Raw genomic sequence first — 23543 nt, forward strand, 5'->3', positions numbered from 1 at the left:
TAAGTGCCATTGTGAGCAAAGTTGATCTGTATATATGAATATGAAAACATTTTGAAAAATTACAAATATAAGAGCTCCAGTGCATATACAAACTGTCACTTTAAAAAAAAACTTCTAACAAACTTTGTCCATGTCAGAGTAATAATATTTAACAATTATATAGTGTTTATCATTAGTGAACATCAAAGCATTTTCAAAATTTTAGATTCAAGATTTTCCATAAACTGTTCTGCCTTTAAAGGGACACCATCAACTTAAGAATCACAGTTCTTCCTGAATTGTTTTTAACCTACTACGGTTACAGAAATGGAGGAGAGAAAACATTTGGAAAATTAGGAAAGTGTTGTGAAACTGCAGAAATTGACAGAAGGATTCAGGTGCAGTATCTGAAACTTCTTTAAATTGGCTAGGTTTCAGGTGGATAATATCTATTTAATTTTCTCTGAATATGAAAATGAAAGTAGGCCATCACCACTCAGAATCAGTGTTAAAATGTCCAAACAGACACAATGTGGAGACATGGAATTTTCACTGGTGCCTTTGGAGTACCATTTCACAGCTGTACTTTTCCAGCTATGATCTTAATATAGTATAATTAGTTTGATAGAATTGTTAGTTTGTTGGATGTGAATATTAATTCTGCTTTTGAATTATACCTTAGTGGTGTGCAAGATCAGTGCAGACTGTTGTCTTCCCTGGAAACTGAAAGCTTATACTTACAGCATCTGGGTACTCCTTTTTTCCCTAAACCTGTATTTTGGAAGATCCAACATTTTAAAATGTCTTCATCTTAAAATACTAGTATTTTTGAATATTTTTTCTGTGATAAGTACTGTTGTACCTAAACTAGTGTAAAACTGAGTAGAAGTGTTGCCGTTAATTATTGTGGAGCCAGGTCCTTAGCATATGTTCTTGCTGGCAAGGCTAAATGTCAACACCAAAGTGAATACATAAAATGGGATGATTTTTTGGGAGTGGGGTTTGTAGCAGAAAAACCTCAAATAAAAAGGGGGAATCATAGAAATGCAGGTCTGGAAGGGTCCTTGAGGAAGCAGAACCAAGTAAACCTAGACCATCCCTGACAGGTATTTATCCATCCTATTCTTAAAAACCTCCAGTGATGGGGATTCCACAAACTTCCTTGGAAGCCTATTCCAGGATTTAACTACCCTTATAGTTAGAAAGTTTTTCCTATCTAACCTAAAACTCCCTTGCTTCAGATTACACCCATTATTTCTTGTCCTACCTTCAGTGGGCAGTCTTCTTTCTCAAGACTAAACATGCCCCGTTTTTTTTAACCTTTCCTCATTAACCTTTTATCATTTTTGTTGCTCTCCTCTGGACTCTCCAATTTTTCACCATCTTTCCAAAAGTGTGGTGCCCAGAATTGGACGGAGTACTCCAGCTGAGGACTCACCAGTGCCAAGTAGAGCAGAACAGTTTCCTCCCCATCTTTTACATATAACACTTTTGTTAATATATCCCAGAATATTAGCCTTTTTCGCAACTGCATCATATTGTTGACTCTCATTCAATTTGTGAGCCATTAATAACCCCCCGATCCTTTTCTGCAGTACTACCACCAACCAGTTATTTCCCATTTTGTCGTTGTGCATTTGATTTTTCCTTCCTAAGTGAAGTACTTTGCACTTCTCTTTATTGAATTTCATCCTGTTGATTTCACACCAATTCTCCAATTTGTCATGGTCATTTTGAATGCTAATCTGTCCTCCAAAGCGCTTGCAACCACTCCCAGCTTGGTGTAATTGATAGATTTTATAAGCATACTCTCCATTCTGTTATCCAAGTCATTAACGAAAATATTGAATTGTACTGGATCCAAGACTGACCACTGTGGAGCCCAGTAGATATGCTCTCCCAGTTCAACAGCAAACCATTGATGACTACTCTTTGAGTACAGTCTTTCAATCATTTGTGCGCTCACCTTACAGTAATTTCTTCTAGGCCCTAGTTTGCATATGAAAATGTCGTGTGGGACAGAGTGAAAAGCCTTACTAAAATCATATTATGCCACTTTTACTGCTTCTGCCAATCCACTAGGCTAGTAATCAGAACAATAGTAGCTTTCAAAATGCTCAGATAACTTGTTTTCCAATCACTTTGATTGTTTATTTGATACCTGCAGCCATTCTATATTTGTCAATTTGTGTCTGTGGCAAATCTCATTCCTGCTGAAGTAGTACAACAGATACAAGTCATTGTTTATCATCTCTAATCACAAACTGTTCTAAGCAGGGAAAAATAGATTCTTCGGCATGCTTAATTATGTCTAAATATAGATTAGATTTAGAAATGTAGAACTAGATTTTCAACTGGAAAATTTAAAGCTTTTTTTAATGACTTTGGTATGAGAAAACAATTAACTTTACATGCACATTCTGAATAACATAAATATATGGATATTTAACAGGAGCAATTTTTCATTGTTGCTTCATTTACCACAGTTATCCCAAAATGCATCTGTTTAGTCCCCAATCTTGTAAACTTACTTGTTCATGCTTAATTTTAAGTGTGTGAGTAGGTCCATTGATTTCATTGGGGCTACTCATATGCTTACAGTTAAATACTTTCCTGAGTGTTTACAAGATCAGGGCTTAAAATCACTTATAATTCAGAATTACAGTTTTGAGGAAGGTAGTAATATGAACAACTATTTTATGATGCTGAAAGAGGAACATAGAATACATTTAGCAATTATATACTTGAGGCATTTGTGGTAGGGTGGGAGGCTTTTCTTTAAATAGAATTACTTTCTTTAGTTCTGGATTGCTTGTAATATTCTCTTAGAAACTTTCAACATGCTCTTAGATACTTGTTTGTAGAGGAGTTTAACAGTTCACTGACAGAGATGCCTAGAGAATGAATATTAATGTGAAACTCCAGCCGCTGTTAAATTCAGATGTGATTTTTAAATGGTGTTTGTCACACATACTTGGACATTACAGGAGAAGTTAACACCCAGACAATCATGCCATAACTCATAATTTCCTGGTTCTTATGGTCTTGCTGGCTCTATTTTAACATTTAACAGGTTATACAAATGTAATTTCTTTCATAAAGACAGTGGGCCAAATTCTCATTTATGATCTGACCTCTTTGCACTGCTCAGATAAACTAAAGTGACCAGAATCTGGTCATAGCAGGGAACAGATAATTCCCCTTGTGGAAGGGAACTCAGCTGGTGTAAAGGGTTGCAGAGCCAACTTCTGCGCCCCTGCCTCCTCCCTTGGCAAAGGGGTATGTATGTTGTTGTGGCAGAGTTTAGCTCCATTAGGAAGGAATTGGTACATGTATTTTTCTGATACACCTCTACCCCGATATAACACTGTCCTCAGGAGCCAAAAAATCTTACCGCGTTATAGGTGAAACCGCGTTATATCGAACTTGCTTTGATCCAACGGAGTGCACAGCCCCGCCCCCCGGAACGCTGCTTTACCGCGTTATATCCGAATTCGTGTTATATTGGGTCGCGTTATATTGGGGTAGAGGTGTATTCTAGCCATTCCAGAATTAATATGCATTTGTCAACTGTATGTGGAATAAGAATGGTATCTAGACTCCCTCATCAGGACTGTGATTGTTAATGCATATTGGGCCTGGGTAACCCTGGCCCAATTAAAAAATTGTGGCAGTTCAGCATACAGGAATCAAGGAATTATGTACTTTTTAATTACTTAATGTACCTATCAGAAAACTTGAGGCACATAGGCAAACAATCTACAAAGATTGTATTGCAAAATCAAAGTTGATACCATATCAATAATACTTAAAACACTTCCCATGTGAGACCTTTTTCACTAAATCCAAAATAAAAATAAAAATGTCTAAATATCTTTGTAAATTTAAGAAACACGTAGGACATGCCAAAGTAACCACATAATCTTGTATTTGTAACTGTTCTCTTCCCCTTATTCCCTTAAGTCATTTGATCGCCACAGAAGGGTCTGGCCAGGCAGAGCACGTTGCAGTATTGGGGCTTTAGACTGTAAGCACTTCAGGATAGGGAACATATTTTATTTGGTGCGGAGGTGTACGGCACATCTTGGACATTTGGAAAATAATAACCTACCCTTTTAGAAAAAGCTTGATAGAATGAATAGGCTTTGCAGTATGTGATGGAGATCAACAAATTTTGTCTCTGTTGGACCAAAGGAAGAAATGCATGCTGGAGTTGAGGATTCGTGACTGAAAATGCCTGGTTGAACATTCAAAAGTAGCTGAGAGTCCAATAAGGTTACAAACTTTAATAATAAAATGAGAGTGTACACCCACATTTAGAGGGCCAAAAATAATCTCTCTCTGCCCACTGGTTGCTTCCTCCAGACAATCAGCATTGCCTTTGTTGTTTTATTTGAAAGGAGCTCCAGGCAGCCACTTCTTATCCAAATGCCAGAGACTGGCTAAGATGAACAACTGCACCATCTTGGGCCAGTGAAAAAGAAATAATAGAGCTGAGTGGTGTCAGCATAGTGTGATAGCACTACAAGCCACACTTTCTCACTATCTTCTCTAGATACACATGGAAGAGGATGGGTGACAGAATAGAACTTTGTGGGACACCACATGAGAATCCTGGAAAAAAATGAGCAATTACCTAGCCCTACCCTTGGAGTGTACTCAGAGAGGAAATAACAGAGTTACTCAAGTGTGTTTCTTTCCATCCCTGCCAGGGTTCACCGACAACACCTCATAGTCAACAGTGTCAAAGGCAACGATAGATGTAAAAGAAACAATGGATACTCGATCCTTGTCCACCACTGTGATGATTTTTGAGACAAGTGTGGTCTGTATAGTGCTGCTGCCTAGTACCAGATTGAAAGATGTCAGAGAAATCTGACTCCGGCTATTCCCAGAGTTGCATTCCTTTCTCAGTAAAGTTCCCCAAGAAAAGATGTGAGACAATGATAATTGCTGAGATTGTCAGTGTAAAAGATGCCTTTTTGAGTGTAGTTTAACAAATGTTTGTTTGAGAGATACTGGCACTTTGCCCTTCTGATGAGATGTACAATCTCTCTACATAATGACCCAACCTCTCCCCACTAGATTTACCAGTCAAAGATGAAATGGACCTAAGTTATAAGTTATATCTGAAACTCCCTGAGTACCCAGAACTTCACTAATTCGCTTATGTTACAATGGCTAGTTAACAACTGACGAGGTGGTGATCGTTGGTCCCTACTGTTCTAATCTAAAATTGAATAAGTACCTCATAAGCAAAAGGCTTCATACCCGATTTCCATCTCATGAACAATCTAATATTTTACAGTTACAGACTAGTAGGCCTCACAAATACAAAGTCTTGAATAACACTCATCATTGTGGCACTGCTCATGAATACAGAAAGGAAATTATTGTACATTAGCCATAAAAATATTTGTTGAATAAAAAAAAAAAGGGTAGTGAAGCAAGAAAGCATGGCTGATGATGAAAGACAAACTTGTTTGTTGTATACACGGAAGAAATTGTTTAAAAATCCTTCCCAAAATACTACCTGTCTTAAATTGCCAAAATCCAGTGTTGACATAAGTGTTGTGCTTTTTATGTACTTGCCTTGCATATTCAGTCTGCCTGGAAATTGCTTTAATCTCTGCACCTGACTTGTTCAAACATTTCCCAGTTTTTACTCATAAATCACATTTTTTGTGCCTTCTAAAGAGATGCCTTTTTTTTTTTTTTAATCCTTCATCCTTTTTAGTACTGGCATATCTATTTTGGTATGCTTGAAAATGGACTCATGGTGCAAGTTTTCTGTGCCATTTACACACACACACAAAATTCTGCCTTCTGGGAATGTAAACAGTTTCAGATTGCACTCAGTTGTGGTAATATTTTAATCTTTCTAATCCTGGCATACATCTCATCTGGAATTTGAGGTTTTCAATGAATAGGTAGTGTAATATGTATTCTGTGGACAATCTCTTATTTGCTAACCCACAGTATCTCGTTTTTATTTCTGAAACCTGCTCACATTGAGTTCAGAATCTTTAATTTATTTGTGCTTGTAACTTTGGTTTACTCAATGTTTTTAAGAAGAAGTATAAAGCAGGTAATGTAGATTTTGTCTAAAAATGAAAGGCCTGGTTCACTAGTATGCTCCACCACCGCAAAATAGCAATAAACCTGGTTTATCTGATTCAGCCAGTTGCATTACATCACCAGAACAATGTCAAAACAGCTGACCCTGTCAGTGAATTTGGCCCCAAAATATCTGTTAAAACTCAGTGTGTCAGTTCTAAAATTCAAGAGTGGTTTCCAACTTTGTATAGCAAGGACCTATATCAGGTCGGCAACCTTTCAGAAGTGGTGTGCCGAGTCGTCATTTATTCACTCTAATTTAAGGTTTCACATGCCAGTAATACATTTTAACGTTTTTAGAAGGTCTCTTTGTATAAGTCTATAATATATAACCAAACTATTGTTGTATGTATATTAAATAAGGTTTTTAAAATGTTTAAGAAGCTTCATTTAAAATTAAATGAAAATGCAGAGCCCCCCGGACCGGTGGCCAGGACCCCGGGCAGTGTGAGTGCCACTGAAAATCAGCTCGCGTGCCACCTTCGGCACACGTGCCATAGGTTGCCTACCCCATGACCTATATTAAGTCCACTCAGTTGTTTAGTTGCTTTTATTTCATTAAATAATATGATCAGTTCAGTAAGATGTCTGAATCTTTCCTCTAAACATATACCTAGTGTCAGAAAGTACATTTACCATAATTAGCATTTGGTCTCAATTGCTTACACTTTGAAAATAGGACCCTGTAACTTTTACATTTTATGTATTTTTGTAAGGTAAAACATCAAATCAGAGGAGTAAATCAGGAAAAAAATAACATAAAAGAAATAGCTTTTGAAATTAGATCTATCTTTGAGCAAACTCCTTTTTAAATCCAAAAGATCCCATTCCTTATGAAAACATTCCAAGAAAGGAAATTTCTTACCTGCTAATTATAAATCTGAGAATATTGTGTTAAAGTAGAGATACTACATGCTTATTCTGAGGAATTATATTTCATTTTTTTTTTGTTTATTCATTCTATTGTAGTTTATAAGACTTAGTGCCAGATCATTCAACTGGGAGCCTGCAAAGAGCTCTCAAAAACAATATAAAAATGGTGTCCACATAAGAGCGCTCAGTTTCTTCCTGTTTCCACCTGTTGGAAGGGGCATGTAAGCCAACTGTCCGGGCTGTATAAACAGTTCTTCAGGAAAAATAGTTAATGGCTAAACTTTCCCATTTCTGTTTTCCCAACCAATATCCCTTATTTCAATCCTGTAATAAAATTTTGATTAAAATAAGCAATGGATAAAGGCTAATAACACCAATATTTGTTGACTTTACCTGCAAACTCTAACCATATTTGAGCTGTATATAAAAGTGGTGTATTTAACTTCTAGATCAGGGGTCGGCAACCTTTCAGAAGTGGTGTGCCGAGTCTTCATTTATTCACTCTAATTTAAGGTTTCGCTTGCCAGTAATACATTTTAACGTTTTAGAAGGTCTCTTTCTATAAGTCTATAATACATAACTAAACTATTGTTGTATGTAAAGTAAATAAGGTTTTTAAAATGTTTAAGAAGCTTCATTTAAAATTAAATTAAAATGCAGAGTCCCCCGTCCAGAACCCGGGCAGTGTGAGTGCCACTGAAAAACAGCTCGCGTGCTGCAGGTTGCCTACCCCTGTTCTAGATGATAATTACCTGGTTTTCAGAAGTGCTTAGCACCTTTGGAAAGCAGTCCATCCTTGTGTAGAAAAATCTCTAATTTTTCTGTCTCATGCTTATATTTGCCAACTTTTAAATTGTATCTTCAGTTCTTTCCTTCAGTTAGAACCGATGGAAATAAGTATCAAATTCAGTACATACAATTTTGCAAATTGGTTTAATTCATTAATTGTTCCCCTCATCTATCTTACGAGTGTAGTGCACTGTTGTTAGCACACTACAAGCTTGGCTGCTTAAATATTAGAATAATGTATCTTCCTAAAATAGTTATTGCTGATTAAAATAATTGTTTTCTTTACAGGTAAGTCTAAATGGCAAGTAGGTGGAAAATCTAAGAGAGTGACTCATGGAACACATAAACCTACAAAACAGGTATATATGTTGAACTTTTCAGTTTCGTTTTAATTTCAATTACAGCATATAAATGTCATGAAATAGAACTAATACACCATTTACTCAATAATGTGTGCGCATGAGTTCATGTGTGTATATAAATAAGATTACACACACACAACTGTCTTAGAAGAACATTATTATGTTGCAAAGTTAAGTACACAGAAGTTAGAAAATGCCACAATGAAGGTTGTCTATGCAACCTTAATTTGGCTCCCATATGCATATGCATTATGAAACCGTCTTTAATTCTTCTTCGAGTGATGTCACTATGTGTATTCTACATGTGGGTGTGCATGTACGCCATGCACCAAAGTCCGCAAGTTCTTCAAAGCAGAATCCATTGGCCTGCACATGCATAGTAGCTCTCCTCGTGCTCCCGACCAAGAGTATAAGAGGCAGTGTAGGTTGATGCCTCACCAGTTCCTTCTTACCACTGTGTGGCCTTAGTCGGAATCATGTTCCCCTTCACTTTGTTTCATAACGTATATAGAAAACATTTGTAAATAGTTATATTCTTAGATATGTATTTAGCAGTTAAAAAGTCTATTGAATAGTATAGAATATTTCTTTCTCCCGGTTTCAGAGAGGTAGCCGTGTTAGTCTGTATCAGCAAAAACAACGAGAAGTCCTTGTGGCACCTTGGAGACTAACAAATTTATTTGGGCATAAGCTTTCGTGGGCTAAAACCCACTTCATTAGATTCATGGAGTGAAAAATACAGTAAGCAGTATATATAAACAGCACATGAAAAAATGGGATTTGCCTTACCAAGTGGGGGGGGGGGTGTCAGTGCTAACAAGGGCAATTCAGTCAAGGTGGAAGTGGCCTATTCTGAACAGTTGACAAGAAGGGGTGAATATCAAGAGAAGAAAAATTACTTTTGTCAGGCTAACGAGGCCAATGCAATCAAGGTGGATGTCAGCCATTTCCAACAGTTGATAAGAAGGTGTGAGTATCAGCAGAGGGAAAATTACTTTTTGTAGTGACCCATCCACTCCCAGTCTTTATTCAGGCCTAATTCTCCCCAGTTGGCGAACCAGTCCCCTGGCTCCAGGACTGTGCCCAGAGTCCCAGGATTCAAGAATTGCACCTCTTGTCCTCGATTCTTCTTCATCAGTGATGAACATCAGTGTTATCTGTACTATCTGGGTGAAGCACATATCTCTGCAAAGTGCAGTATGTGTTGCTCCTTCCCACACAGAACTCAAGAAGCCCGGGAAGCACCTACGGAAGCACCTGATGGAGAAGGCTATGAGGCCTCTCTCCGATCCAGGCCAGGGACAGCCTACTGTACTTCGGTCTCAGCAGCCTAGCCGTGCCCTTCCAAGCATTTGCCCTGGAGTAGGTGGCACTGGAACGCTTTTAATAGTGGGGGTGCTGAAAGCCAGCCCCCTTACCCTTTTCTGCCCCATCCCCCCCAGAGCTGTGGCCGGGAGCAGGGCTGTGTCTCTGGGAAGGGGAGACGCAGATGGGGTAAAAAGGCTGAGGCTGGGGCCACAGTTGGGGGCAGGGGCTGGGCCAGGAGCAGAACCTGGGCGCGGGGGTCGCAGCCGGGACCCCAGGAGTGGGGCCGGGACCCCGTGTGCAGGGCAAGGAGTGGAGCCCGGATGTGAGGCCAGCAGCTGGGACCTTGCATGCGGGGCCAGGAGTGGAGCCCTGCGTAAAACCTGGGGGTGCTGCAGCACCCCCCGCACTTCTAATTCTCGCGTCTATGCCTGGAGTGGAGCTGTCAACATCTAAGTCCAAGGACTCTTCTTCCAGGGTTCCCCATGAGAGAAGAGGGCTCTTTCATGGGCGCAAGGACAGATTCCTTTTGAGGACTGGCCATAAGAAACACACTTCCTCCCTGAGTTGGTCCAGGTTGGGTGAGACATTGCGAGCAGAATCTAAGAACCCGGCTCTAATGAAGACCCTCAGATCTGAGGACAAGATACATAAAAAGAAATATCCGCCAGTTCCATCTGTCACCTCAGTACTGAAGCATAAGGATAGCTGCTTGCCAATTCTGTCTGCAAGTTCAGGTCTGGACCCATTATCAGTACTGTCTTATCTATTTAAAGACCGTCTGGTTGCTGCACTGGATCTGTCAGACTTAACTGCAGGAACCCCTTGAACATCAGGGTGCACGGAGACTTGTATAACACCAAAGGATATATTCCTCCCTTATCCACAGTCTCTGCTTCTTTCCAGCCCTCCTAACGGATGTCCTTACTCCCGAGTAGGAGCCTACATCACTGACCCAGGAGCTGTCTCACCTCCAACCATCTGGTAGGAGTGCCCCAATACCAATGGCACTGCTGCTACCGATGGAGCAGTTTTTGGACTCACATGACTAAGAGGAGATGACTGCACTGGTATCTCCGCAAAGGCAGTTGAGCCCTGATAGACAGTCAAAGGGTTATGCTTGCCATTCCACCAGGTACAAGCTCCCCAGAGGCCACTAGTTCCATTTTCCTTAGGGTCCTTTGCAACCTATTGATCCCTTTTTCTGGTCTGTGGGATCCTTATGGCTGGCGTCTGGCCCCTCTCAGGAGTCATAGTGCTCCTCTTCCTCTTGCCAGTTGGTTCTGTTGGTGTGTGAGGAGGAAGAGGTGGAACTGGATCCGCAGATACCAACAATTCCGACAGGTGACTCTTCCCCAGACAAAGCAGTCACTCATTCCTCGCCTTTTCTGCTGGATGACCATTGTCAATACCAGGAGCTGTTACAAGAAGTGGCCAGAAACCTACCGATCCCATTAGAGGAGGTCCAGGACTCTCAACGCTGGCTCCTGAACATCTTGTAGCCACCGGGCCTGAGTAAGGTGGGCTCTGCCCATCAGTGAGGTCATACTAGAACCAGATAGAGCAGTATGGCATGCTCCAGCATCCTGTGTCCCAACACTGAATACAGAGAGACGGTATTTTGTTCCTGTGAAAGGGGCTGAATTCTTATTCGCATCCTGCACCCAACTCTCTGGTGGTACAGGTGACTGTTGAAAGGGCTAGGTCTGACTAACTTTACATATAATGTTGAGGCATACCTATGATTGACCAGTAAGTTACTAGTTTTCAGTGATACCTCAGTAGGCATATTTTGTACAAAGATTAGCAGATAAAGGCTCTAAGAGATTGGACCTCCTGGGGAAGAAAGTCTTCTCCTCCACAGACCTGCAATTTTCTGTCACCGACTGCCAAGTGTTGTTATCAAAATACAGTTTTAATACCTGTTCTAGGCTTGCAGTCTTCACAGACAAGCTTTCCACAGAGGATGGTCCAATTTCAATCTCTTTTAGATGAGGGAAAGCTAGTGGCAAAGGTAGCTCTTCAGGCTGCAGTGGATGTGGCAGACACAGCTTCTAGAAGTTTGGCTAATCATGACGGGGGACTCCTGGCTGCAATCATCAGGATTTCCTGGGGAGGTCCAAAACACCATCCAGGACCTTCCTTTTAACAGGTCGAATTTCTTTAATGAGAAAATGGATGAATCCCTGCACTCACTAAAAAACTTGAGATCAACTCTGCATTCCTTGGGGATTTATACTCTGGCCCCCAGGAGGAAATACCTGAGGCAACTTTATAGATCAAGGCTACTCTCCCTCACCCCCATGCACCTTTTTACCAGCACAGCGCCGAGCCACCATGCAAACGTCAGAAGATTCAGAGGTCTTGCTTCTCGGCCCCCCTCTATTGCCATACCCTCTACTCACTGTCAACCACCACCAAGAGCCACTTTTGAAGCGTGTTATAACTTATAGGCATTCATAAAAGACCTTACATGATACACTAATATTGTATTCAATTAGTTGCTTCAATTGCTTATCACTAGAGGTTCAGCCCTCTGTCTTTATAGAGCTGTAAACCTTTTAAATGGATTATTTGGAAGGTTACCCCTCAAAGTAAAATTTATTCAAGCACTGAGGAAGGTGACATGGAGTCTGCTGATGGAAGAAGCTTCATACTCTTTTTTTTCTCCCAATTGTGTTTGCTGGAATGCAAATTGCTGTGTCCCCTGCTATCTTCGCCCCTCCCCCCAACCCTCTTGTTCAGATGAACCTGTTTACTGCTTATATGTAAATTGAGATAAACATACTCCTTGGTTCAGGATAAACCTGTTTAACAACTTTTGCCTAGGCAGGGCTGTCTGCTTTTGAACCTGTGCTAATAACATCATACAGGTGGAATTCATAACTTTACGTATAATGTTGAGGCATACATATGATTGACCAGTAAGTTATTAGTTCTCAATGATACCTCACTAGGCATATTTTGTACAAAGAATATTACAGTAGTGTGTAGGGTATGAGTAAGGGGGTGCTTTGAGTCACATGGACACACATGGCACCTCCGTGCCAAATTTCAAACCCCTGCTCCAATTCATGGAGGACCTAGAGCTTTTCAAAGAAAAGGTCACTGGAATTTTTTAATGTGAGGAGAACAATGTATTTTCCCTAGCTTCATACTCTGAAATGGCTGAATCGTTCTGGCTGAAAATTTCCCAAAAAAGTTCAGCCCGTGATAGACACCTGGCAGTCCAAACAGTTAGTTACAAGCAAAAACAGGATTTTACAATGGAAAGTGTCAGGCAACATAAATAATAGGCGGTGCTACCAGCTTTGCCTTTGAAATTGAACTAACTATATAATAATGTTATATTAACAAAGCAATACATTTCAGCTTCTCATCATTTTTTATCTTTTTTAACTGTTCCTCTTCTTTGATATAACAGTTTTAGCTTAACATTTTGATCTGTAAGTCTGCCAGTCTTTGATATTATGCATCACAGGAGATGGTATAAAGGAGAAAAAGAAAAATGTTCCTTTTTTGTGTAAGTGAATAGGCAAGTTACTTTTCCACCCTGCTCAGCAATTGGTATTCCTTTTTCTTGTTTCCAATCCTTGCTTAAAATGCAAGTTAGATAAGATTTCCTTTTATTCGAAAAAAATTCTTATTTAGGCCCTAATCCTGCAGTCTGCTCATGGAGGTGGAACCTTAATGAAGAAATTGGGGTTTTATGTGGAAGGGTCTGCTCCCACAGATCTAGTTGGGCACAAGGATGATCATTTAATTAGGTCCACTGGGAGATTGTGGAAATATTGAGCTTCAAGAAATATGTTTTCCATTATTACCCCGTTGGCTTGAACTGGAGTATTGGAGGTAGCAGTGTAAAAACCTCATGGATACAACTTTAAAAATGGAAATTTTATGTTTTTGTGGCTTTTGTTTAGTCTTTTAAGTAAAAATAAATCCAAAAAGTGCCACAGCTCTGTTTAAATTCAGGCAAATATTCTTTTAATAGATCCCTCTTCTGATCTTATCGACATCATCTTCCTCTTCCCAAGGTGTTGACAAATTTACATTCAAGAATTTCTTGCCATTCTCAAAATAAACATACTTTATACTTGCTATAACTGCTGCCTTTACATGGTGGAGTATTGAAACTTCTGTGCAAATAGATAAATAGATTATTCAGTTTTTAATATAGTAACTTTTCACCACATAAACTGTGTAATTTGTGATACAAGGAATATGTGTTTCTATTTCAAATTCAGTTTAAAAAGCACATAGTTTTCAGAAAAGACAAAGGATTTATTAAAGTGTTTACAAACACCTGTGTATGATTTTGTTATTTGGCAAACACTTCCACTGTTGAAAATAGATAAAATTTTGTTTATAATAAGTCTTTAAAAAAACACTGCATCTTATGTATGGTCTCAGACCCCTTACTCTCTTTAATACTCAGTAGAAAGCGAGGGCTCTTGCAAACACCTTTTGTTTGTAGGTTGACACACGTGAATAATCCCATTGAAATAATTGGCATCCATGGGACCTACTTGCTTGTGTCATGTTAAGATACATCATTGTTTTCCGGATCTGAACCTTAGTATACAACTAAATTGCTCCAAAGTGGATGGGGAGGATGAAGGGTTATTATCCTGCCCTATCCCTCTCCAAATTGGCCTGTTTTAGAGAGGGGAGCATATTGCACTAGGATAGTGCAGTTGCATGCAAGGGAGCTAGGGAAGTGATTGTCTCTCTAGAGGTACACTCCATTCTGGAGTTCATACTTGGGCAGTGCGACTCTGCATTACCAGCAATGTGAGCCTAGCCCTGAAAAGCACTACCTGGTCAAAAGCAGAGAGTTTTGCAATGTATGTTTATAAGTTTTAAACTTATTCTTAAGAGGTGTACATTTAATAAAATGGTGGTGCTGCAGAGTGCTTACACATTTGACTACAGTATTGAAAAACCTTCCCTCGGCCCTCTTTTTCTTGTTATATTTATTTATACTCTTCAAAAATAATATTAGATTTGTTTATGCAACTGGAGTAAAAAAATTGCAATTAAAGATTTAGTTTAGCAATTTACTGATATTTTATTTAAAAATAGTGGTACTTTTGCTGATAACAAGCATTAAATATTTGTACAGAATGTAGTCATCATTCATTTATAATCTTGATAGTATTTTTGCATTAGAAATATTCAGGGTCATGACCATTTTAAAAATAAAAGTTGAATGTTGTGTTTCACTGCTGAATAAAGGTGGTGCCAGTAGTGCTATGGCAAAGTTGGTTAACAGCCTGTTCAGTTTTGACCCTTTTCAAGTAGCTAATGGAGGGTAAAATGCCAAGCATCAGACACAATCTGGGTTCTTTCTTGAAGGTTGCCACTCAAGGGAGAGGAAGGCAGATATCAAACTGTGACAATTTGAAATGTACAATGTTAGAACTGACTGGTGCCAGGGGACTTAAAATAACCTTTCCATTAACTTCCACTGCCTCACTGTCTATGCTTAGCTATAGTTGTATTCACAAAAAATGTGTTGCCCACTGTATAAGATAACTGATCATATGACGGAACCTTTGCTGGCATAACTGCTGTATGATTTTATTCTAATTATGTAGCAGTCTTTATGCTTTGGATAGAAAAACAGGCGTCAGTTCTTGCACAATAATTGTACTGGTTGCATATATTTGTCTATATCTGAATTAAATTCATATTATAACACTAATGATGATGGATAACTGTAGATGTTACTCAAATGTTATAACCAAAGGAATCATATCTTTTACATTGTGTGCTTAGAGTGTAAGTGCAGAAGATATTCTTCTACATATTTATTTTTTCTGTTTTCTTTAAAGTAACAAAACAGCATTTCACTGTCACAAAGGGGCAGATCTACCTCTCATTGAAGTCAGTGAAAATCTGGGAATTGGATTGGGCCGCAAGTGAAGATCAGAAAGATCTAGGCTGGTTTTGTACCACAGTGACAGAGCATTGGTCTGCTTCAGGAGACTTATTTAAGCTTCCCTTGGCCAAAGAGGCAGTCTCCTTCCTGAGCCAGTAGAGATCAGGCAAATCAATTGAGTGATATACTTAAGTTTCCAGAGGGATAGTAAAAATACCAAAGTGTGCAAGTGAAGAAATTTGGCGTTAAAGTTTAAAAAAAAAACAAACGCAATTCAGAAAGTTAGACTGTCATCTCAGTAGTTCAAAAAGTCTAATTGCCAGAAAGCCTAGAAAGCTCATTAAGTTTCCAACACCAGCCTTTCTGTTCCCTTATTCTCACTTCTTTCCCTTCATGGTGGGACAACCCCACTACTTGCCACATGGAAAATCAAGTCTTTTCTCTTCATAATATGAATTATAATAGTATTTCAAAAGAAAACAAAAAATTTAAAATTGTATCTGCATTTCTTTATCTGTTTTTTCCTAGTAACAATTTTAAATTTGCAGTGTAGTTGTAGCCATGTCGGTCCCGGGATATTAGAGCGACAATGTGGGTGAGATAATATCTTTTATGGGACCAACTTTTGTTGGTGAGAGAGACAAACTTTGGAAGAAGAATTCTGTGGGCTCGAAAGCTTGTCTCTCTCACCAGCAGAAATTGGTCCAGTAAAAGATTAATTACCTCATCTACCTTCTCTCTCTAATTTTAAATATAATTTTTACTGGGAAGACTCTTCTAAAAAATAATGAAGAAAATTGTTGTCTCTCTACATCAGGGTGGATATGATTTAAATTGAATTGATTTAAATTATGAATTAAATCACTAGTCAGGAAGACTTGATTTAATCATGGATTTCTACATAAAAGTGCATTCTTGTTGGTTGTTATAACCTTAATACATATTCTTCACAACTCAGAGATAGATGTAGATTTCATTTCTAGAAGGTACACACTATACATTTTTAAAGTGATTTATTTTGAAAACTTTTCAGATTAGTTTTACAGCTATATCAGAAAATGAATGATTGTTTGGTTATTTCATTTACCAAATGTAATTGAAGCAGATAGTTCACCTCCCAATGACTTCATAAATATCTCCAGTTCAACAGGTTAATCATTAATATTTGGAGGATTTTCTTGCTAGGCTGTATTAGGAGGAGAACATCACCAGACAGACATTTAAATTGTTTTATTAACTAAAACAACAACGTTATGTATTCTGGATTTTTTTCTTAAACAGCAAACATAGTATATTTTAACAAAATAAACATTTGAATTTTTGAATTTAGTTAAACATTCAAGTTTTTTAAAATCAAGTTTGTTTTTGTTAAAATTGTTTTTAACTAAACTAATTAAATGAAATATGTTTTTTAAAAAAACAAAAATTAAATCGACTATGTCAGCAGGTCATCATGAGAAACTTAAAATATTGGCTTCTGCAGCTAATTCAGTTGTCTTCACCTTCATTTTCCTGTTTGTTCATAATCTGGAAAAGAAAAACAAGCTTTCCTGCTTTTTCAGGTCCCAAATGATTTCTCAATTTGGAATGAATTAGTCCAAAGGAAGAAAATACTTTTTGTACACCGTCAGAAGAAGCTATTGTCGTTAAAAGTGAGATTATCACTTCAGAAGTCTCTGAATCCAAGTGCTTAAGTGATATCCACCAGTTCACTGGTGTGACTTTCTTTAAAACGTAATCAGGAAACATATATTTCTTGAATGGTTCACCCTTAGCTCTGAAGTTTATTATAGTTGGCATTATGGAGGGATGATTGCTGGATGTCCATGTCATAGCCAACTCCTCTTCTTCAGCAGTTAAGGTTTGACCTGGGTACCGAGTATTAAGAATATTTGCAAGAAAATGAGCTGGAGATAGTGCTCGTCCCATTCGTTTTTTTAATGCTTGTAATTTAACTCTGTCATTGCATATTTCTCTTTTTAAGATCTCACTCAGTTCCCTCCAAATTTCAACAGCATCAGCAATAAAACAGCTATTTCCCTGTATTTTGTTCAAGGCTACAGAAATAGGCTTCAGGGTACTCATCATGTGTTCAACATTTCTCTTAAGCCCAATGTTGAGAACTTTGGCTGTGACAGTGCCATCTATTTTTTCATGATTTTGTTGACAAACTGTCATCAGATTAGGCCAGTTCTTGATAAAGTGCTCAAAACAGTCCACTACTGAGTTCCATCGCACATCTTGTGGGAGAGTTAGCTTGGTTCCTCCCACTTTTTTCAAAGCAGCTGCTGCAAAGTGGTTGTTACGGAAGTATTTTGCAATTTCAACAACATTAGCCTTTATTTAGAGAACACTGAAGTCTTTGGCTAGGAGGTGCATCAAATGAGCACTGCAACCATATGTTGTTAGCTCTCTTCACTCTTCTAAATTTATTCTCATCTTGGATACATTTGCAGCATTGTCTCTGACCAAGCTGCATACTAGACATTTGAATTTTTTTTCACCGTTATAGCTTTTACTGCTACTTCTTGTAAGTATTCTACTGTGTGTGCATTTCCTGATGTATCAATTGTTTCTATAAGGAAGACATTCCCTTCTTCTGTTGTCACACGAGCACATACAACAGGATCATTGTGGACATTGCTCCACCCATGAAGACTCGGGTTAACAATTTCACCCTCTAGGCCTTTTGCACACTGCTCAATTTCTCTTTCATAAACTTTATCCAGCAATTTGCCTGCGACATCGGCTCTGTTGGGTGGACTGTATCCTGGTCTTAATGACTGAACCATGTTAATGAAGTGTGGGTTCTCAATCATATAGAAAGGAGAGTTTGTTTTTCATCAATTACCTCTTTTTGTAATCTGCTTGTTCTTATCACAAACTTTATATGGTTGTTTCTGGATGATGGAGATTTTTTTTCTTTTTGCTACAGATGATATACTGTGGCTATGTGACATACATGATGTGACTGAAACATTATCATTGGCAGATAACTCTGAAACTATAGAAAATGATGGTGATCTTGAAGGTGGATAGTCTTCCGAATCCTGTATGTTGAGGATGGATTCTCCTAAACAAAATAAGTCAATGCAGTTATTTAATTATTATTACCATACTGCTCATTTAGTATTACTCATTGCATTCACTGACACTCAGTACTACTTTAAAGGTGAAATTGTAAAAGGAAGATCTGCCTATTTCAGCTACACCTCTACCCCGATATAACGCGACCCGATATAACACGAATTCGGATATAACACGGTAAAGCTGTGCTCCGGGGGGGGGAGCTGCGCACTCCGGTGGATCGATATAATACGGTTTCACCTATAACGCGGTAAGATTTTTTGGCTCCCGGGGACAGCATTATATCGGGGTAGAGGTGTATTTATTTTTTATCACAAATGCATTTAAAATGTTAATACCATAGAGTAACAACTATATTTTTTGCTCAAACATGAGAATTCAAGAATAGTCCAGAAGGAAGACAGGCAGTCCTTAAGAAAGAAGTATAAAATAAAAAAAGTTACCAACCTGAAGATCCTGCATGTTCAGACATGTTTCTTTCATCATCTTCAACACAGCTTCCTCCTGAGAAGGAAAACTTCACATGATGTTGTTTCATTTGGGCAACCAGGCCTTGCATTTCTTTGTTGCATTGTTTGCATTTTGCACGCATGCCTGTCTTATCCACAGGTAGAGGAACTTCATTAAAATATTCCCAAACTGGGTCTCTTTTACAGCCTGCTGCCATTATAGCTTTTTCCCTCTAGTGAGAGAATGGTATGGTAGATCTCAAATCAATGAAGGCTACACTCAGAAAGACCTCAAGACTTCTGGAATATGCTGCTCAAACAGTTTCACTTTTGTTTCTACTGCCTGTCCCTCCCATCTCACATTTATCTCCAGACTTCTTCTTCTTGTCCAGATCTATTCCGCACCCAACAATCTTCTATTCACTGAACTTTTTGAAACTTTGCACTTTTAGAGAGAGGTAAGGGATTGACTCTATGTACACAAATTTGCAGAGGGACAATATGGTTGAGGTCTGTTATTTCTCACCTCTATATATTATTTCTTTATTTAAAAACATTTTTTGCTGTTAACAAGCATGTTATCTCTGGAGATGCAGATCCAAAGTTTGAGAACTGCAAAACTAAGCATCTCTGATGGTATCTTCTAGATTTAGCAGTGAGTCCCATTGGGTAGATAGAAAGATTAACCTAAATAATCTATACAAAATCCCCTGGAACCTTATAGGATTGGGTCCCTAATCCATGAACTATTGGAACTCATTTACAAAACTTTTCTTAAACATTACATGAATATATTGTCTCATGCTATAGAATTAGAATTTATAATCACTATTCCGTGATGAGATATCTTTGAGCTATAATGTATCTTAATTAAAACTATCTTTAGACAGGTTTTTTCCTCAAAAAGCATTTTATCAAAAAAATCCGATTTAAATCAGATTCTTTCGATTTTTTAAAAAATATCATTGGTTTTTATCCACCCTGCTCTACATACAGTAGAACCTCAGAGTTACGAACACCTCGGGAATGGAGGTTGTCCGTAACTGTGAAATGTTTATAACTCTGAACAAAGTGCAGTTCGGACTCCAGATCCAGCAGCTGACACTCTAGGCCAGGCTCCAGCAGTAGCTGAGCTCCCTCCTCAGCACCCGCAGCTTCCTTGCTGACAGCTTCTTGCCCTGGGTTGGACTGAGTTTGCAAGCTTGTCCTCCTCCTGCCGGGGGAGGGAGGGGGAGAGAGAGAGAGTGTGTGTGTGTGTGTGAAAACAGTGCATCTCCTTCCCAGCCTGGGGAGGGGCAGTAAAAACAGAATGTCCCCCTCCCCGCTCGGGAGGGGGAAAAGGGGTGAAAGTGACACCAATCATAATGCTGTGCCTGCTCTGCTGGTTCCAGCTGCTTTGGGCTGGCAGCCCCAGCATCTTCACCTCCTAGCTGTAAATGGCTGCCCTGCACTTGGGGGTGGGGTGGGGACAGGCAGCCCAAATGTGCCTACCGTTAAGATGCAGCACAGTACAGTATTTCCTTTTTTTTTTTTTGTCTTTGCTGCTGCCTGATTGGTTACTTCCAGTTTCACATGGTGTCTGGTTGACCGGGCAGTCCGTAACTCTGGTGTTCATATCTTTGAGGTTCTACTGAACTTGTGTGTAAGATGATTCTTTTAATCTGGGTTTAAAGATCATTCAAAAAATTAAACTGATTTATGTTTAAATTAATTTTTCATTATATACAATAGTAGTGAGTAGGAACTAGAGAGTCTTTAAAAAGTACACTACGGACCCTGCAGACTTCTCAGAGATTTAAATATTTGTAGTACATGTAAATTATCCAACAATTTTAAAATTGTTTGTAGGTACTAAACTTCCTTAAAGAAAACTGAATAAAACAAATCTGGAGTTTCTAGACCAGGGGTTCCCAAACTTGGTTCGCGGCTTGTTCAGGGAAAGCCGCTGGCGGGCCGCGAGATGCTTTGTTTACCTGAGCGTCCGCAGGTATGGCTGCTCGCAGCTCCCAGTGGCCGCGGTTCGCCGTTCCCGGCCACTGGGAGCTGCGAGCAGCCGTACCTGTGGACGCTCAGGTAAACAAAGTGTCTCGTGGCCCGCCAGGAGCTTACCCCGAACAAGCTGCAAACCAAGTTTGGGAACCCCGGGTCTAGACCAAGCTGTTTTTGAGATATGACATTACAGAAACATGTTAGAAGATAAAAAGCACTTGTTTATCAAACTCTTGCTTTTCAAATCTTTTGCCCAAAGAACCTCACACTTCCAGAATATACAGTTGTCTGGCAAGTGATCATATATGAACAATTTCAAGCAGTAAGGATGTCTACTGGGGTCATTTTTGGCTGACCAAATACAATTGATACTCAAAATACTCAAGAAAGATAAACCAATAAATGAATGCTAAATGTAGCACATGTATAAAATTCAGAGATAAATATAAAAACTGACTCCAAGGCTCATCGTAAAGATATATTTAAAGATGTTCATTTCAATTACGAGAAGTTCATTAAACCTGTTTTGTGACAATTCATTCTTTATGTTCACAATCTTTGCTGAATGTGAGAAGAAGCCTAATCACCTTACCAAGGTAATGGTTTTTATAAATGCAGACTGCAGAGGGTAAATGCTGTTGTTATAATATAACCATTTATGACACTGTAGTTAAGGTTGTCATCTTTTCCATCATAAACTGTACTTTAAAATAGTTGTAAATTAGCCATAATACATTTTGGTCTAAAAGTTTATGTGCAGGGCTAAGCTAAGCTTTTTTAAAAAGAACAGTTTGAACAAAATCTGTGAACTGTTTTTATGTTTTAGGTTGGAGAAAAGTTCTAGTGGTTTCAGATTCCTTCTTAGATTTCTACATAGGGTTCAAATTATTAGTGGCTCAGAACTGAAGACAGTACTTCCTGGGTCACATAAGGTGTGTGCACGTGTTGGCTATGGGATATTTACAAATTGAGATACAAGCAAGTGTGGGGAAAAAGTCCTGTCCCATATAATAAATAAGTTAGTCTTCTTCTTCAGTAAAAGGTAGAATTGTATTTTTATCTTTTTTCTACTAATCTATCAGTAGGGTATCACATTCCTTTGCAATTCTACAGGCAGTTCAAAGATGTCAGTCCTGTAATTTAAGATTGTAAACTGTGTCCACAGAGAATTACATCTTGAAGTTCTGTGTCTGTAGTGCAACAAGGATAGCAGGTAGCTTGCTTCCTCCTTAAGTATTTTATTACATTGGAAAGATAGTTAAGATTCATTTATTTTTCCTTTATACTTATTTATAAGTAGGAAAACCTTAAGGGATTTAATTTTTGCATCTAAATTAAAGTCAAGAGACCATAAAACAGAGCCCACAAATTGAGTAGTCACACCTGGTGAGTCACATGCAGCTGTTGAGTTTTTCCTTTTGGTTCACAAGAGACAACATGCAAACACATCAAGATCTTGAGATGAAGGATAAGAAACAGGGAAAGATCGTGCTTCCCTGCACCAAAACCATGCTATAGATACAAAGCCCACTGGTGAGGTTGATGCTTATGAAAAGGTTCATGATAAAACTACCAGAAGAACATAGTTATAAATTTTTCAAACAGGTTTTGATGATGTCCCTCACAAGAGGCAGTTTGTCTCTTTGTTTCCTTGTGCTCCCCTTGTCTGTCCATTGTATCCATTTGTTGTCTCTTGCACTGAGATTATAAACTCCTCTGTATTACGTGTTTGGGGCTGTTAGGCTCTACTGTAATAAAAATATTATTAAGAAGAAGCATGGTAAATGTTGAATAAGAGGTAATGTCCGGTCATAATGCTTGCTATTTATTTGTATTGATAGATTAAAATATGGTTAGGAGAAAAGAAACATTAAATGAATATTAGAAATAAATCATCAGATGTCTGCATTGACAGAGACGAATAGCGGGGTTCAGACATCAGTACTAGGAAAAAAGCAAAATTTTCCAACAAAATTATGTAGGCTATTCAAAATAAAGGATTATGAAGAACTCCCAGTAACAGATTAAATTAATTTTAGAAAACTGTAAGACATGTTCAAGGTAATACACATTTAGAAAGAGCAGTATTAATGGCTCATATGTGCTGAAATAGAAAAAAGGACAACAGAAAAAGGAAAGGTTCAGTGAAATGTAATGAAAATTATCTGGGCTCTGGAGGTTGCTTCCACTACAGATGGCAAGAGTATGGAGAGTGATTTCACTGCTCTACAGCCAAAATGGTTCTGAAATAAATGTAGTCAAACTTTACTAATTCTGGGTCACTGAGAACGAAAATGATGCTTAAAATTGTTGATTGGCTCTAGTTTTCAAGATATGCTATTGGGTCAGTATATACGACCCTTGACTTGGTAATGGTGGAGGATAGGTGAGTTATAAAGGGAAGGGTCTCAATTTAAAAACCAGAAATGACTAAAATACATCTTCGACTGGATCTATGAATAAATCGATGACTGGGTTTGGACAGTACTTGCTTTTTAGGCAAAACAATGAATGATGGAATCTGAAGCTGGTATTGCGTCATACATGATAGGAATTGCATCATGTTATTCCTAGAAGTCATGGACGATGCAATCATAACGAAGCTTACATCACTCTGCTGAACAAATTGCTTTATATCAGCTCTAGAAATCATACAGTGTCTTGCTCTCTTATTTGTCAGTGTTTGATTTTGCAAAGGGACACATTTCT

At 38.5% G+C, this 23543-nt stretch overlaps 1 protein-coding gene across 5 annotated transcripts in view; it reads left to right on the forward strand.

Annotated features, from left to right (window-relative positions):
- Positions 1 to 23543, forward strand: part of SCAPER (S-phase cyclin A associated protein in the ER) — a 356482-nt gene that overhangs the window by 30063 nt on the left and 302876 nt on the right. For all 5 annotated transcript variants that reach the window (XM_024205417.2, XM_024205418.2, XM_024205421.2 and 2 more), the window contains exon 4: positions 8047 to 8117. In XM_024205417.2, the coding sequence (XP_024061185.2) occupies positions 8047 to 8117 (71 nt within the window). The remainder of the gene's footprint in view (positions 1 to 8046; positions 8118 to 23543) is intronic.

This window comes from Terrapene carolina, unplaced genomic scaffold, assembly GCF_002925995.2.
Source record: "Terrapene carolina triunguis isolate 2854851 unplaced genomic scaffold, T_m_triunguis-2.0 Scaffold67, whole genome shotgun sequence".
NCBI lineage: Eukaryota > Metazoa > Chordata > Testudines > Emydidae > Terrapene > Terrapene triunguis.